Consider the following 18,768-nt stretch of genomic DNA (forward strand, 5'->3'; position numbering starts at 1 on the left):
TTGACAAATTTCAAATGGGAAATTGAAGGAGTGAGCATAAAAAAGGTCGGCCAAACAGTGGCTGCAGCCAATCAGTGTTAGTCACTGTTCAAGTATTCTGACAGCTTTGGATGCCAGCTGTTAGAATATAGTTACATAGTAGGTAAGGTTGAATGAAGACAATAGCCGATCCAGTTCAACCTGTGAGCTATGTCCGTGTCTATAATCATTTCTCATATCCCTGTATGTTGTGTTCTTTAGGATGCATGTCCAAGAGTCTCTTGAAAATATCCAATACTCGACGATGACACCAACAATTGTGGAAGAGACTTCCACATCCTTACCGCCCTGACAGTAAAAAAAAAAACCCTGAGCAGCTTAAAGATTAATCTCCTCCAATCTCATTGTGTGGTCCTGTGTCCTCTTACACTTCCTGAGACTGAATAGTTTTTTTTTTTTTTTACCTATGCTGGGATTACCATTGAGGTATTTGTAAATCGCTATCATGTCCCCTCTCAAGCATCTCTTCTCCAGCGAGAATAAATTTAGTGCTTGTAGTCATTCCTCATAAATAAGGTCTTCCAGTCCCCTTATTAATTTCATTGCCCTTCTTTGGGCTCTCTCCAGCTCCAGCACAACTCTTCTGAGGACTGGTGACCAGAACTGGGCAGAATACTCCAGATGTGGCCTGACCAGAGTTTTATAAAGTGGCAGGATTATAGTTTTATCTCTGGAATACAATAGCCAGCAGCGGAAGATTTCTCCATCCACACTGTCAAGCGTGGATGGGGAAATCTATGGATTTCTCTTGTTCAATCCAATGGGTTGAATGAAAAATCTTTAGATGTATGAGCTTAAAGGAGAAGTGCAGCCAAGGCTATGGTGCTTGTCTATACTTCTCCTGTGGATCATAGGCATGCAGTCCGTTCTGCAGGTGGCTCTGAGGAAGAGGCACTGCCTCGAAACGCGTCAGCCGGTCTCCTGGACTTAGACAGTGGAATCCAACACTATGGACATTGTCTGTCGGATTTAATATGCTGGTTTACATCACTTGTTTGTGAGTAGACACTTTTTAATTATTTAATAATAAAAGCCTACTGAGGATAATGCGCTAGGCTGGTGCGCCCTCTTTTTTTGTTTATGTTTACAGTGTCAAGTCGACCAACCCCGTCGTAGAGGGCAGCAAGGTCTAGCCATTTGGGGATGCCAAGTGAAAAGTCCCATGATAGAGAGTGTTCGGGAACCAGGTTCTGAGCGCAGGAGCAAGGTGCCAAGCATCGCATTTTTCTTTTGGTGCAGTCCGTTCTGGGCTGGGCTGCTATCGGCTGATGTCACAGAGCCGGTCAAGGCTGGGGCAAGGTCATGACAGTGAAGTCAGGACCTGCCCATGTCCCTGGACCAGCAGCTGGCTCAACAGTCACCAGCTCTCTGCTCGGGGAGCCTTGAGACCTGAGCAGTCGGCAGGGGGGGGGCGATGCTGCATCAATCTAAGTACGATTCTAAAAAAAAGACCAAAATAAGACCCCAAACATCTTTTAACTAAGACCTGTGCCCCTTTAAGTTCCTTCCCTTGTATGTAAACACCAACAATGAACCTTCTCTTATTTTCTCCCTTCTGGTCTTTTGAATATATCACTGAAAGGGTTGTGTTCTATTTGTTCAATGTGTGCAAAAACGACTTCTTGATCCTGCCAGAAACCTTGTGAGCCCATAACTTTGTGGTCAGGGGCGTGCTATACTTTTATCAGTTACACTGTTCCCAGGTCTCTTTGTTGACTAGAGAACACATTCCCCATGTTCTGTACTACAGTCCGAAGGGGAAACCGCAGCTGTCATCTGAGTCCATAATGTGCAAGACTGGCAGAATCACTGGGTGAAAATCAAGGGGAAAAAAAAAAAAAACTGAAAAAATAAAACAAATTAAGCTACCCCATCTTCGGACTGGTAAGCCGCAATATTTAAAATATTTGCTATTGAATTTAGATATGCTTTAAGGCTGAATGTTCAAGTTTGATCTATGTATAACGTGAAAGGGTACCTGTCATCTACAAACAGGCATTTGACTTCAGTTAACTGAGATCTAAGTGCCTTTTGCCTCTTTGTTAACAATGAACTTATAGCTGAAGGCTGTGTTCTCTGAAATGTTGTCCCTGCCCACACATGGCCTCAGTTGTGGAAGGATACACCTTAATACTATGAAACGAGACAACTGTATGACTTGGCCTTCACACAAAGTACAGACCAGCCCAATACAATAGACGTTGCTTTCATTTGGCCAGTTCCACCGCACTGTCAACATTTATACTGTTTAGTAAACTCCTAAAGAACTTCAGTACACCTGAGATGTTTGCGGCCAACTCATACTCTCTATACACACCTTCTGAAGAGCAACATATAACTAATAAACCAGTAAAACCACATTGCAGTATCTTCACACATGACATGACCTGATTGCGCCAATGGCAAGAAAAAAAAACATCACACTGTAAAACTAAATGATAGAATATAGTGCTTACTGCTAAAGGTACCTATTTAGAGAAGTTTTAGATATTTCTGTATAGACATTTACACCAAAGGAAGCCTTTCACAAATTCAATTTTGTGGGTTACCACTAATGACCCCCTTCAGAGAGTGCCCATGGATTGGTTGGCCTGCTGATGTTTGGCTTTAGTATTTTTTAAGTCACTGACACAAAAAAAAGTACATAGAAAAGGAATTCTGATTTATCTCCAAAACCAAGTCAAAAAGCATTTTCAGAGTTCAGCAGCCCCTATATTTTTCTTCTAACCCTCCTTTATTGAATAATATTGCTACTGCATAATCTCTTTATATTGTAAAGTTCAACACAACCAAATTGCGCTAAAATATGAATAAAGTATACATCTTTATTAATAAAGATGTGTACTTTCATGTAGAAATAATACCCAATAATGCTTCAGATCAGTTTTATACAAACAGACTTAGACCCCCGTTCACACTGGGGCGACCTGTCAGGCGACCTGGTCGCCTGACAAGTCGCCGTGGGTCGCCTGCCATAGAGCAGCACAGGACCCGTTCTAATAGGAGCGACACAAGTCGCTCCGACTTAGAAAAAGGGTCCGGAGCTTCTTTGGGGCGACCTGGAGCGACCTGCATTGACTTCAATGATATGAAGTCCGTGCCGGCCGCTCCGAGGTCGTGGTGCAAAGTCGGGTCGCCCCAGTGTGAACGGGGTCTTAAGATCATTTAATAATTTATCTCCCCTGAAATAATGAAAATTTTACCTTGTTTTTTCTTCCGATTTTGTACAAATTCAGAATGTCGAAGGCTGCTGGGTGCCGTCCTGCGATAGATACTATTTCTTTTCATGGAATCAATGTTAGGGGCCTTCTCAGCCCTCTTTTGGACCTGCTGATCAGTATTTTGTTGCCTGGATGAACCAGACTCCTCTGAATAAGAATGACTAGAAAAGCCTCCATCAACTTGCCTATCTTTGCTGGGTCGGTTTCTTGAATCCATTTTTTGAGAATTATCAGAATCCTGAGAATCATCCCTCCTATCTGGTCTAATATTGTCATCATAGCTTGTCCTCCGATAATCCCAAGAGTTTCCATATTGTTCACTCCTGTCCATTCCTTTAGAGGACTTGATGGTATCTTCAAAACCATCACAATTTCGACTACTGAAATCTCCTCGGTTTGCGTGCTCTTTACTGTGTTTATTATCACTATTATCACCATCAAGATAGAGGCCAATTCCATCAGGGGGATTATAGTCAAAATCATAAGCCATTCGCTTACAAGAGCTAGAGGGCTCAGCTTCAGAGTCTAAACATTGACTGCGATCATACTTTCTGTCCTGATTATATTGATCCAAAGGCTTTTGGTTATCAACCTCATCAATAGCATCACAATCCAAAGGCAAGAAGTCATACCGTCGTGTGTTAGGCTTCCTTTGTCCAGATTCTGCTTTATCCCTTCTATAATCTACAATGTCCCTCTCAGTAGTGCGACTTCTACTTTTTGAATTTTCAGGGCATCTAAAAGTCCTTACATCCTCATCTCTGGAAGGATAGTATTTCACCTTTCCGTAATCCCTTTGGTCACTGTCCAATCCTCTACGGTCATTGTATAGTCCAGTTCGACAATCCCTGACATCCTGGTCTGAATATTTCTTTTCTAATGGACGATGTGCCTTGTTGCTAGTTGGTACCATTTCTCTTTCATAGTATCGTTCAAGTTGTTTGCGATGATACTCGCGATAATAGTCATCATCGTTCATAAGGTCTTCATAGTAATAAACGTCACAGTTTTTAGTGTTGCGGAGGTCACCCTCTCTGTAATCATAATTGGAGGGTCGATAGTCTTCAAGGCCATCATGAGATGCCCTCCGGTCCACATATCGACCACCATCATCTCTAGATTTTACAGGGTATCCATTAATAGAATCCCAGTTGTCATAATATCTATCAACGTTCCTCTTACCAAAATAATCCTCATCTAGCTGTCTTCGGTAGTGGTCATACTTCTCGTCGGGTACTCTGTAGGCTCTGGGAACTCTGTCATTCCTCTGGGTTTCATAATAATATTGTTCTCCTCTCATGGGCAATTTTTTATGCTCTTCAGCGTACCTTTGCACTCGGTACAACTTCTCTTCCTCATAGTAGCTCCGTCTTCCAGTGTCCTGATAGTCTTCATATTCCCAGAAGTCTTGACGAGGAACTGCAGACCCATTTTTTGCAGTCCGATAATACTCATGCTGTAACGCACTCATGTTTGCTCTCCTCACCTCCTACCAGCACTGGTCTGGAATGATATCGCTACTAGTCCATTGTTCCCGAACCAGTCGGAGTGCAGCTGGCGAAAAACACAATCCAAACTGTAGAAGAGGATTATCCATTGAGCTGTCTATTCTCTTCTCCCTGTGCACAAAGTTCCAACTCTTTGGTTTCTTGCATACCTGTAGACACTCCCTATGCTCTCCGTGAACACTGAAACTCAAATCTACACTTTTTTTTTTTTCCTTCTTTCTCAAACAAGCCAATCAAAGGATAAGGACAGCCTCTCCCACCTGATTCCGGAATTAATTAGTAGCCAATGTCATCTAACCAGAGACACTTGATGAGTCCTAGAGGATGATTGGGTGGAAGTCTTTGTCATTTGCATATAAAGGCTGGCCTTCCAAACTTGCAGAACAGGCTCAGTGGCTTTGTTATGTTAAACTCGAGGAGAGAGAGCGAGAGAGAGAGCGAGAGAGAGAGAGAGAGACACACACAGACAGGCAAAACTATAGGTTATGGCATGTGAAGAATGGGGTTAATTAAGTAAAACAAATGAAATCCCGACAAGCCATGAACCAAAACAAAGTAACCAGTGAAAAAAACAAAAATATTAAAGTAGCTGACATGGCACAATAAAGTTTAATTTGTTCAAAATGAAAACAGTAAAACCATTGCCTAAATCAAATACTGTATAATAGATAGCATATAAACAAAGCCGCAGCTATAAAAAAGGCACAATGATAAAATAAATAAGGAATGCTATCATGTGAGTTTTAACAACAGAATGTAATACTGACAACATAAGGCAACAATTACATTGAACTGCTTTATGTAATGCGGTGCGACTGTTAGTCAGGCAGTGAAGAAAGAATTTGGAAATGCTTGGAAAATTAGACATCTGATTATAAACGTGTTGGATTCCCACACAGATGAAACAAAGGAAGTGCATTTTTAACATACAAATGAAATTCAGAACACTTGAAGAGAAGCAGACACCATTTCTCTGAAGGAAGGGGTTCCTGAACCCCAAAAATGCTTTATGCAATAAAATGCCCTCCAGCAACAATAGATTCACCCCCAGCAACAATAGATCCCCCAGCAGCCAGCATCAATAGGCCCTTCAGCTTACCCCGCTGACCCCAGCACCCCTTTGCCATTGCATACATTCAGACTGGAGGTGCCGGAACTGCGTTCCCCAGCGTTCCCGCTGAAAAAAAAGCCCTGTGCAATACTCAGCATAAAGCGGCAGATGGAAGTTGTTTTTCAATAACGTTTACATGGCATTTTTCCATATAAGGGTCCATTCACACTAGCGCGACTTGTCAGGCGACCAAGTCGCGGATGGTCGCCTGCCATTGATTAGCACAGGACCCGTTCTGTGCACCGCGACTTCACAGGTTGCCCCAGCAAGTCGTGTCGCCCCTGTTTGAATGGGCTCTAAGTGACAAAACAGACATAGAAACATTGTGTGAAGCTTTACAGTAATCGTGACCATACAATCCTTCCAACAATCTGGGACCATTACCATTTTTGAGTTATGAGGAAGAACCATATAATTAAACGTCCCATAAGAGCAATAGAGAACAAACATTCAAAGTTTGTATATATGGACACAAAGACATGGAAACGCAAGGGGAGAGGAAGGGTCAAGGAGATAATGTGCAGTTAGTGAAGTGACTTGTTATTTTATGGTGTTCAGCAGGCCTCCTTGTATCTATTGCTGTTAGCGGGTTATTTCAAATGTGCTATTGTAGTACCGTATAAGAAAAAATCCTAAAACAGCAAGGTGCATAGGTATCCCCGAGGAATAACATAAGAAGTCCTTAATGCAGACCATCATAGTGCATGTGAACTAGGTATTATTGCACTCCTACCCTCCCAACACATAGGCGAGAATGAGGTCTTTCTCTGAAGCCTTCTGGCTTATTACTATGCTAGGATGCTTCAGATTCCATACAACAGACAGAAGAGGGTAGACCTGGTGGCACCATATCAAGCGCTCAACTGCCTGAACCAGGAAGAGGCACTCAATTCCTGCTGATGTCAGCAAAAAAAATGGCGGCATGAGACCCAGCATGTGACAGAGACATGGAGGATCACAGTAAGACAATGTTGGATTTGCTGGCTGGCTGATTATGTGAATTGTGCACGAGTGAGAAAGGTAGTTTAGACCAGTAGCTTCATGGTTGCCAGACAGAGATTGTATATGCGATCGTACTGTTGATTGCTGTACTGTCCGGGAAATAAATCAAATGATCAAAATTATTGATTGATTTGCTTTGCCCAAATTGATCGATAACACAGTATGTGCCTTTTTCATAATTCAATGATTTGATCATATTGTCTGATTCTTTGAAGAATTATTCCATCAGATTATTACATGTACAGACACTAGTCGTAAAAACATTCCGACAAATGCTAATGCCCTGATGAAGGGGGAATTTATTGGCCCCTGAAACACGCTGGATACCTTTTGCCATTTATGGATTTAATAAAATACTGTTGGATCTCAGATCCTTATCTTTGGATCTATAGGTTCATACGTTCGGAAGCGCTACCGACACCTCTGAAAAGCCTCCGCTTCCACGCAGACTACCTGCACACAGCATCTGGCAGGATCCGCCCCCTTATAAAAAAAAAAAAAAACAGGAAATTTGCAGTTTATGGGCTGCGGTGCCCATGTGAAAGAGGCCTTATGCCTCTCAGATCACTTAAGTTTAGATGTTCTTGCTTTAAATGTTTAGTTGCACAAGACACTGCCAGTGTGAATGAGGCCTTAAGCCAGCCATAAGCGTTTCAAATTTTGGGCTGCTCAGCAGGAACTGGCCTAGATTTGAACCATGTATGGGCAGGCTGAATGTACCAAAGATGATCGATCAACTTGGGTACAACCAGCCTGCCAGATATTGCATGGCATTATCGCTAGTGGCTGTTGTAGCGACTAGCAAAAATCATTGTGTTTTCCATGCAGAAAATAAATTTACTTCGACTATGGCCCCCCTTAGTTGTACTTTAAGCCCTTAAAGAAGAGGGTTGTGATCCCCAAAGAATGTTGGCTGAACTTTGTTTTCCTAGATTTAAACCTAGAATTGAAGGGCCACACCAAAATATTTTATGTTGTACATACACGGAGCAAATTTCTATCCTGGAACCACAGATGACAGTGTTGACAGGGGAATCCCACCCCCTGTTGTAGCCTCAAGCTATAATCCCTGTGTTCTCCTGGTGGGGACGGCTTCCCCTGTGGGGAAAATATAATGGCTCAGAAGGAGGGGGGGGGTATTTTGGTGTGGCACTTCAATTCTAGATTTAACCACTTCAGCCCCGGAAGATTTTACCCCCTTCCTGACCAGGCCCTATTTTGCGATTCGGCACTGCGTGACTTTACGGACAATTGCGTGGTCGTGCGACGCTGTACCCAAATGAAATTGACATCCTTTTTTTCCCCACAAACAGAGATTTCTTTTGGTGGTATTTGATCACCTGTGTGATTTTTACTTTTTGCGCTATAAACAAAAAAAGAGCGACAATTTTGAAAAAATAACAATATTTTTCAAATTTTTTTATATGAAATTCCCAAAAAAAAAATGTTAAAATCAAAATTTTTTAACATTTTAGGCCAATTTGTTTTCTGCTATATATGTTTGGTAAAAAAAAAAAATCGCAAGCGAATTTTGATTGGTTTACGCAAAAGTTATTGCGTTTACTAACTAAGGGAAAGATTTTTGTCATTTTTATGTTTTTTTTTTTTAACGAGTAATGGCCGCGATCTGCGATTTTGTTTGCGCGACTGCGACATTGCGGCGGACAGATCGGACCCTTGACTGACATTTTTGACACTTTTGGGGGTACCAGTGACATTACTACAGTAATCAGTGCTATACATATGCACTGTTACTGTAAAAATGACACTGGCAGGGAAGGGGTTAACTTTATTAGTGATCAAGGGGTTAAGTGTGTCCCTAGGGGCGTGCTTATTACTGTAAAGGGGTGTGGCTAGTGATGTAACCGCAGACACATACGATCCTACATAGCAGGATCGCATGATCTCTGCAGTTAGATCAGGGAGAATGACAGGCGGCTTTCTTTACATCAGCCGAGTGCCTTTCTCCCTCTCCACCGGGAGATCTCGAGTGACCGGCGGACATCGGGTCCGCCGGTCACACGCGCTGACATGTCAGGGAATGAGCGGGGCGGGAGCGCGCCCCCGGCGGCGCACGCGCTCGCCCCCTAGAGGCTCACAGGCGAGCGACGTAGTACTACGTCACTTTGCCTGTTCGGGGCTGACTGCCGCAGTAAATGTACTTGCGGCGGTCCGCAAGTGGTTAAATATAGGATAACAAAGTTCAGCCAACATGCTTTGGGGCTTAAAGTACAACTAAGGCCAGCCATAGACAGAGCAAATTTATTTTCTGCAAGGAGAACACAGTGATTATTGCTAGTGGTTATAACAGCTGCTAGCAACAATCGCATGTAAAATCTTGCAGGCTGGTTGTACCCAAGTAGACCGATCAATAAACTTGGTACATTCAGCCTGCCCATACATGATTCGAAGCACACCTGGTTCAGCAGGAGATTTGAGCCGTCTATGGCTGGCTTTAGTGCTCTTAAAAATTTCCATTAGTGAGTGGGCTTAACAATAAAAGAGAACTTAATTTACAAACAAAGCACTTTCACCACTGATACTTTGCTGACAAGTTATAGAATGGTAATGTGGATTGTTCACTGATGAATGGGAAATCAGGAAATGTGGAATAAATAGACAGGATGGTATCCGTTTCCATGAATTCGTATATCTCCGAACCAATGAACACTAACCAAAACCTTTCATGATAATGAGTACGGTATATCTAAACAAGATGGCTTTTCCAAACTTACCGATTTCTAGGTTTATTACAGTAAACAGTAAGCGATATAATATAAATGTTGAGGAAATTAGGCCAGTCTTTCTCAACCAGAGTTTTATGAAACCATAGGGTTCCTCCTGAACTTTCTAGGGGTGCTTTGAACAATAGCCAACAGTGAATTAATATCCAACTGACCCCAAAACAAGAGACAGTCTTCTACTAACCCCCAATGTAAAGGGTCACTCCTCCACTGACCACTAATGTGAGGGGACACCACCATTTTGTCTGTAGCACCCTACAGGTAGGTGCTAGGTAAATGCATAGTAGGCCTTGTCTGCCTAACAGCAGGGCCAGGTTTCTTTTTGTCAGGTAGGTTGTCATGGCTCCCAAGTGTGTCTTCTGAGAAGGGGAGTCTCCCCACTGGCTCTGTTGGAGGCTTCTGATAGGGCAGTGGAGGAAACCCAATCAGAGATACATTCAAACTCGTATCTACTCCAGAAGGCAGATTCTGCCGCAGAGGATTCTGGGAGAGGGTATAAGTCTGAAGGGGGCGCATGACTCAGCGTCTTTGGCTGGAAACAGAGTCCCAGGAGGGAGAGAACGGTTGTCTCTCCTCCTGTCTGAGGAAGTGGATGTCTTGGGGTGTCGCCTGAGAATCCAGAGAATGCTGAGTTGAGCTGAGGGGGATCCGGTGTGCCGAGAACCAGCGGAGAGCGAGTTTTCCAGTCCCAGGAAAGCCTACACAGGTCGTGAGTACGGAGGATTGCCCCTGGGGGTCTGCCTGAAGTGTTAGAGGGGACCACTCCGGAGGAGGTTCTGGGATCCAGTGTCAGCTAGCTGTAAAGGGGGTACCTAGGTGGAGGACCCTGAAGTAACAGAGGAGGTACATAGTCAGTGGACCCTGAAGAGCTAAAAGTCTAAAGGGGGTGCCTGCAGTTTTTGGGCCTGAATTGTGCAGAGTACTAGTTGAGAGTTGCAGCCATACGGAAATTCACAACAAGCTACCTCAAGCCAGTGCAAGCCCGGAGGGAGTAGTCAGTGACTTTGCAGTGTCAGCAGATCCATATTCTACAGTCCTGAGTCTTCTGAACTTAAAGTCGAGGATTCAGCACTTTTATTAAGTTACAGTGTGTTCTAAGCGTCAGTGAGTGTTGGCTAGCGTCGGCTGGTGTCAAGGCAGCGTTTACAGACATGTTTCTGGATAAAGTCCCGAGCTGTACTTAGTTGAGCCTAAAGAAGTATCCCACTCATTCCCTTCTCCCATTCCCTTTAATACAACAAAACCACAAAACAAAGATGCCGGAGTTGTCCATGTCTCAGTTCTCACACCCAGGGTCGCAGCTCACATGGGCTGGAGAGGTAACCGGTAACAATGGCAGACCCACATCAGGCTCAATGCCTGGAAACCCTGCTACATGTCATTTTCAAAGTACTACTGAAAATAATGTTAGAGCAGGGTAGTGGTACAAAATAAAAAAAATATTTGCCCATTATATTTATTATGGCAATATATGTTACACTTTGGTTGGAACAAACTTTTGATTCCATTACTGCCAGAAACCAAAAGCAACTAAAGACCTAAAATAGAGGAGATTTTGATTTGCCACAAGGAGACCAAACTGGGCAGGAAAATCCAATTGTTTCTAAGACAATGCCATTGTTTTTTTAGTTTTGATTCAATCCGTCAACAAACTGTGCTGAAGCTTTCAATCTATTGCCTAGTTAAAACAGGACAATCTACCAAATTTTGGTGATCTATTGAACTCTTACTTGATTGATCGATTGAACTTGTATCTGCAATTCATGGTGAATGGTAAGTGGTTGAAACAAACTGAATTTGCCATGTGTATGGCCAGCTATAGGACCCATTATTTATTAGTTGGAGAGTCATGTGGTGAGTATACAGCCGCTGGAGCCCTGATGCCCAACCTGTGGCCCGGGGTTTCATGCGGCCTTTTAGCATTTTTGTGCAGCCCTTAGGGCCCCTGCAAGCACTAATCTGTGTTTACCTAATGCCCTGTTATAGCACCGATTTCTAACAGTATTATGTATCTCCAGTCTATGACTATCTTCTAAGGCATGGCCGCAATCTTTGACCATCCCTTGTACCATATGTTAAGTCTCTGACCATCCCTTGTACCATATCTGCAGTCTCTGACCATCTCTTGTATCATATATGCAGTCTCTGACCATCTCTTGTATCATATATGCAGTCTCTGACCATCTCTTGTATCATATCTGCAGGCTCTGACCATCTCTTGTATCATTGCTGCAGTTTCTCACCATGCCCTGTACCATGTCTGCAGCCTCTGACCATCTCTTGTATAATTTCTGAAGTCTCTGACCATCCCCTGTACCATGTCGGCAGTCTCTGACCATCTCTTGTATCATTGTCTGCAGTCTCTGACCATCTCTTGTATCATTGTCTGCAGTCTCTGACCATCTCTTGTATCATTGTCTGCAGTCTCTGACCATCTCTTGTATCATATCTGCAGTTTCTCACCATGCCCTGTACCATGTCTGCAGCCCCTGACCATCTCTTGTATAATTTCTGAAGTCTCTGACCATCCCCTGTACCATGTCTGACCATCTCTTGTATCATTGTCTGCAGTCTCTGACCATCTCTTGTATCATTGTCTGCAGTCTCTGACCATCTCTTGGATCATTGTCTGCAGTCTCTGACCATCTCTTGTATCATTGTCTGCAGTCTCTGACCATCTCTTGTATCACTGTCTGCAGTCTCTGACCATCTCTTGTATCAATGTCTGCAGTCTCTGACCATCTCTTGTATCAATGTCTGCAGTCTCTGACCATCTCTTGTATCACTGTCTGCAACCAATTCTTGTATTATTGTCTGCAGTCTCTGACCAATTCTTGTATTATTGTCTGCAGTCTCTGACCATCTCATGTATCATTTCTGCAGTGCAGTCTCTGACCATCTCTTGTATCACTGTCTGCAGTCTCTGACCATCTCTTGTATCATTATCTGCAGTCTCTGACCATCTCTTGTATCATTGTCTGCAGGCTCGGACCATCTCCTGTATCATTGGCTGCAGTCTCTGACCATCTCTTGTATCATTGTCTGCAGTCTCTGATCATCTCTTGTATCATTGCTGCAGTTTCTCACCATGCCCTGTACCATGTCTGCAGCCTCTGACCATCTCTTGTATAATTTCTGAAGTCTCTGACCATCCCCTGTACCATGTCGGCAGTCTCTGACCATCTCTTGTATCATTGTCTGCAGTCTCTGACCATCTCTTGTATCATTGTCTGCAGTCTCTGACCATCTCTTGTATCATATCTGCAGTTTCTCACCATGCCCTGTACCATGTCTGCAGCCCCTGACCATCTCTTGTATAATTTCTGAAGTCTCTGACCATCCCCTGTACCATGTCTGACCATCTCTTGTATCATTGTCTGCAGTCTCTGACCATCTCTTGTATCATTGTCTGCAGTCTCTGACCATCTCTTGGATCATTGTCTGCAGTCTCTGACCATCTCTTGTATCATTGTCTGCAGTCTCTGACCATCTCTTGTATCACTGTCTGCAGTCTCTGACCATCTCTTGTATCAATGTCTGCAGTCTCTGACCATCTCTTGTATCACTGTCTGCAGTCTGCAACCAATTCTTGTATTATTGTCTGCAGTCTCTGACCAATTCTTGTATTATTGTCTGCAGTCTCTGACCATCTCATGTATCATTTCTGCAGTGCAGTCTCTGACCATCTCTTGTATCACTGTCTGCAGTCTCTGACCATCTCTTGTATCAATGTCTGCAGTCTCTGACCATCTCTTGTATCATTATCTGCAGTCTCTGACCATCTCTTGTATCATTGTCTGCAGGCTCGGACCATCTCCTGTATCATTGGCTGCAGTCTCTGACCATCTCTTGTATCATTGTCTGCAGTCTCTGATCATCTCTTGTATCATGTCTGCAGTCTCTGACCATCTCTTGTACCATTTCTGCAGTCTCTGACCATCTCCTGTATCATGTCCATAGTCTTTGACTATACCCTGTAGTGTGTTTGCTGTCTCTGGCACTGAATATTTACACAATGTTATGTGTGGCCCTGCTGTGGAGCCACATTTAAGGCCCCATAGAATAATGGGATTTTTGTACTTACCTTAAAACCGTGCCTAACTCCCTGAAGAAAAGTACATACCAGGGAGTATGTGGCCAAGGGCCGTTGAAAGAAGACCGTTAAGGCCGATACCAGACCCTTGATAGTACTCAAGGCCAGTTTCTGCTCAAGCCCCCATTAAAAGGAAGGTCAAGATCTGAGCCACCGAAAAAGAACGAGGATGAACCCCAAGAGACACTCCACGGCCTAAAAAAAATAGAGCACTAATGCAGCCATCACGTCCAATGACTGGTAAGCTGCAATATATTACATTTCTGGTTTTGGGTTTAATACACAAATCCATCAGATGCATAGAGTGCCTTGAAAAAGTATTCACACCCACATTTTGTCATGTTACAACCAATAACGTAAATTTATTTTTGGGGATTTTATGTGACAGACCAACACAAAGTGGCACATAATTGTGAAGTCGAAGGAAAATGATAAATAGCTTTTAAAAGTTTGTACAAATAAATATGTGAAAAGTGTGGCGTGCATTTGTATTCAGCCCCCTTAGTCAATACTTTGTAGAACCGCCTTTCCCTGCAATTACAGCTGCAAATCTTTTTGGATATGTCTCTACCAGCTTTGCACATCTAGAGAGTGACATTTTTGCCCATTCTTCTTTGCAAAATAGCTCAAGCTCTGTCATGTTGGATGGAGAGCGTCTGAACTGCAATTTTCAAGTCTTGCCACAGATTCATAATTGGATTTAGGTCTGGACTGACTGGGCCATTCTAACACATGAATATGTTTTGATCTATACCATTCCATTGTAGCTCTGGCTGTATGTTTAGGGTCGTTGTCCTGCTGGAAGGTGAACCCCTGCCCCAGGCTCAAGTCTTTAACAGGTTTTCTTCTAAGATTGCCCTGTATTTGGCTCCATCCATCTTCCCATCAATTCTGACCAGCTTCACTGTCCTTGCTGAAGAAAAGCATCCCCACAACATGATGCTGCCACCACCATGTTTCACAGTGGGGATAGTGTGTTCAGGGTGATGTGCAGTGTTCGTTTTCTGCCACACATAGCACTTTGCTTTTAGGCCAAAAAGTTCAATTTTAGTTTAATCTGAGGAGAGCACCTTCTTCCACATATTTGATGTGTCACCCACATCAGCGCCATCTTACCGAATGGGCACTAGTCCCAATTACCGCACTAGCCAAGCACTAGTCCCAATTACCGTGTGCATCCCGCCGCCATCTTAGCAGGTGGTAGTGCCTGTCGGCCCTGCGCTGCTGTCAGGCCACTTGGGCCGTGGAGGGGGAGCCCACAACTGCAGGAATGCCTGTCTACCTCCACGGGAACAGGCGCACACAGGACAGTCGAGTCTGAATCCCGTCCGTGTGCGAGTTCACCAAACCCAGCCGCCCCAACTTGGAAGCTGTCATTAGCCTGGCACTGCTGTACCAATAAATATCGCCTTATCGATAATTTACATTTTTATTCTCGTGGGTGATTGTGTAGGCAGGGCCCCAGTGCACTGCATTGCCCGGGGCCCTTTAATGCTCGTAAGATGGCACTGACCCACATGGCTCCTTGCAAACTGCAAACTGAACTTCTTATGGCATTCTTTTAACAATGGCTTTCTTCTTGTCACTCTTCCATAAAGGTTAGATTTGTGGAGTGACTAATAGTTGTCCTGTGGACAGATTCTCCCACTTGAGCTATTGATTTCTGCAGCTCCTCCAGAGTTACCATGGGCCTCTTGGCTGCATCTCTGATTTTTGCTTAATAAGTTTTTATTAAAGGAAAGTTTTCAAATACAGAAACAAGTAAACAATAAGGTTCCCCAATGAAGGGGGCATGTAACACAACGTAAAAAACAGAAAGGTAGGCTCTACATAACAATAGGGAAGAATATATAACATCGTTATAATGCGGTTGAGAGGAGGGGAGCCCAAACCAGACTCCTCGTTCGAAGAACAACCAGGGACGAAACAGCACGTCAACATTAGAGACATACCAGATTCTGGTGTTAACCATATCATGTTTCAGACGTTACATAGAGGGGGAGAGGGAGACAAGAGAGGGAACATTGAGAAGGTCAAGGAAAGAGTAGAAAAAGAGGGGGTGGGAGAGGGGGGCTGCTTCTCTGATGAATGCTCTCCTTGCCCGACCTGTCAGTTTAGGTGGACGGCCAAGTCTTGGTAGATTTGCAGTTGTGCCATACTCTTTCCAATTTCAGATGATGGATTGAACAGTGCTCTGTGAGATGTTCAAAGCTTGGGATATTTTTTTTTTTATAACCTAACCCTGCTTTACACTTCTCCACAACTTTATCCCTGACCGGTCTTGTGTGTTCCTTGGTCTTCATAATGCTGTTTGTTCACTAAGGTTCTCCAACAAACCTCTGAGGGCTTTACAGAACAGCTGTATTTATACAGAGATTAAATTACACACAGATGGACTCTATTTACTAATTGGGTAACTTCTAAAGGCAATTGGTTCCACTAGATTTTAGTTAGGGGTATCATAGTAAAGGGAGCTGAATACTAATGCACTACACATTTTTCACATATTTATTAGTCAAAAATTTTGAAAACCATTTACCATTTTCCTTTCACTTCACAATTATGTACCACTTTGTGTGCGTTGGTCGATCATATAAAATCCCAATTAAATACATTTACGTTTTTGGTTGAAGCATGACAAAATATGGAAAACAAGAAAAAAAAAAAAAAACGTATGAAACACCAAAGGTGTTAGTTGTGTCCTGATGGATTTGTTCCTCTGATAACCTCTAATTATTGCATTGCTTCGTCTCAGCCCTCCTTTTTTTACTGGATTGTTCCATAATTGGTTTGTTGATTGGTCATGAACAATCGTCAGACATAATGTCAGGCTGTACTATTGTTAAAGAGTTGATCAGAAAGACTGGAAAAAAAACTTTGGTTAATATTCTACTGATAGGGCAAAGATGAACACACATGATGCAATGTTCCCACTGATAAGGCGGAAACTCTTGACACGCAATGAATGGTGGATTTGTATTACTGTGGAAAGAAGATGGTATAAGGGTCCGATTGTCTGCTGCTGATTATCAAAAGTATTTTGTGTTTGGCCAGAACGGTTGTTTCAGTGTAGTAGGGCAGGTAGGCGATGTTAAAGTAGAACTATGGGCACATTTTTTTCCCCATTTTGGATAAAGTAAGGGAGGTTATAACCCCTGTAAGGTTTATTTTTGCCATCTTTGTCCCATTGGGGAGATTTACCTTCACTTCCTGTCCCAAAGCCAAACAGGAAGGTAAATCTCTGCAAATTAGGGGAATTCCTTGGGGACCAGGTCACAATAACTAGTATCTCCATTGGAAGATTTCTCCAATTTTACTTTTCGGGGGGCAACCCAAAATTTAGATTTTCTTTTACTTTCGCTTTTAATTCTAACAGTAAACAGGACAAATATAGATGATGAATTTTCCTAAAGGGGACACAAGGCAAAAAAAAAAAAAAAACACAAGCGGTTATAGCTGAAAAGGGTGGGCCAAGTCAATATTGAACCCTACGGACTAAGACTGGGCGGCTATTAAAGTTTATGTGCGTGTAAAGGCAGGCGCCAATACTTTTGACAATATATTGAATGTTACCCCTCAATATGCATTTATTCTCAATTGATATCATCTATTGCAACCTGATGCAGCGGACTTTACACAGTGGAGCTGGGTGATATTGCTGCAACTTGTCCCATGATGCTGAGACCCCAATCTACCTTTTATAATACAATGGTATGCAAGAGCCTGAGAAGGAGGGACCTGCAGAAACTGTGGAACCCATCATCACATTTTTGCAAGGTCTAATTAAGGGGCATTTGCACAGAAAGATACTATACTATTTTGCTAGTGGGCCTGCCAAAATGAAATAAAGTAACAAAGCATGCAAATGAAGCCTGGTGCATTAATTCGCATGCACAGTTTTCTTGCACATGTTACACCAGGATTTTGATATCTGTTGAGGACCTCTCGTCTCCAGGTCAGACCTCCACATCTGGAATGATCATAGGGAGATCCCGACCTCCACATCTGGGACCATCATAGGGAGATCCCGACCTCCACGTCTGGGACGATCATAGGGAGATCCCGATCTCCACATCTGGGACCATCATAGGGAGATCCCGATCTCCACATCTGGGACCATCAAAGGGAGATCCCGATCTCCACGTCTGGGACCATCAAAGGGAGATCCCGATCTCCACGTCTGGGACCATCATAGGGAGATCCCGATCTCCACGTCTGGGACCATCATAGGGAGATCCCGATCTCCACGTCTGGGACCATCATAGGGAGATCCCGACCTCCACGTCTTGGACCATCATAGGGAGATCCCGACCTCCACGTCTTGGACCATCATAGGGAGATCCCGACCTCCACATCTGGGACCATCATCGGGAGATCCCGCCCTCCACATCTGGTACCATCATCGGGAGATCCCGCCCTCCACATCTGGGACCATCATCGGGAGATCCCGACCTCCACGTCTGGGACCATCATAGGGAGATCCCGGCCTCCACGTCTTGGACCATCATAGGGAGATCCCGATCTCCACATCTGGGACCATCATAGGGAGATCCCGAGCTACACGTCTGGGACCATCATAGGGAGATCCCGACCTCCACGTCTTGGACCATCATCGGGAGATCCCGACCTCCACATCTGGGACCATCATCGGGAGATCCCGCCCTCCACATCTGGGACCATCATTGGGAGATCCCGACCTCCACATCTGGGACCATCATAGGGAGATCCCGACCTCCACATCTGGGACCATCATAGGGAGATCCCGACCTCCACATCTGGGACCATCATAGGGAGATCCCGACCTCCACATCTGGGACCATCATAGGGAGATCCCGACCTCCACATCTGGGACCATCATAGGGAGATCCCGACCTCCACATCTGGGACCATCATAGGGAGATCCCAACCTCCACGTCTGGGACCATCATAGGGAGATCCAGACCTCCACGTCTGGGATCATCATAGGGAGATCCAGACCTCCACATCTGGGACCATCATAGGGAGATCCAGACTTCCACATCTGGGACCATCATAGGGAGATCCAAACCTC

At 43.9% G+C, this 18,768-nt stretch overlaps 1 protein-coding gene across 3 annotated transcripts in view; it reads right to left on the reverse strand.

Moving 5' to 3' along the window:
• Positions 1-18,768, reverse strand: part of DNMBP (dynamin binding protein) — a 232,727-nt gene that overhangs the window by 77,500 nt on the left and 136,459 nt on the right. The window contains exon 1 of one of the 3 annotated variants that reach the window (XM_082269363.1): positions 3,243-4,963. The exons of the other annotated variants lie outside the window; for them this stretch is intronic. Coding sequence (XP_082125489.1) covers positions 3,243-4,731 — 1,489 coding nt within the window. The 5' untranslated portion in view covers positions 4,732-4,963. Of the gene's footprint in view, positions 1-3,242; positions 4,964-18,768 lie in introns of those variants that run through there. 3 annotated transcript variants of the gene reach the window in all.

The sequence above is a fragment of the Pelophylax lessonae genome, assembly GCF_965119305.1.
Source record: "Pelophylax lessonae genome assembly, chromosome: 9".
In the NCBI taxonomy this organism is placed as follows: domain Eukaryota; kingdom Metazoa; phylum Chordata; class Amphibia; order Anura; family Ranidae; genus Pelophylax; species Pelophylax lessonae.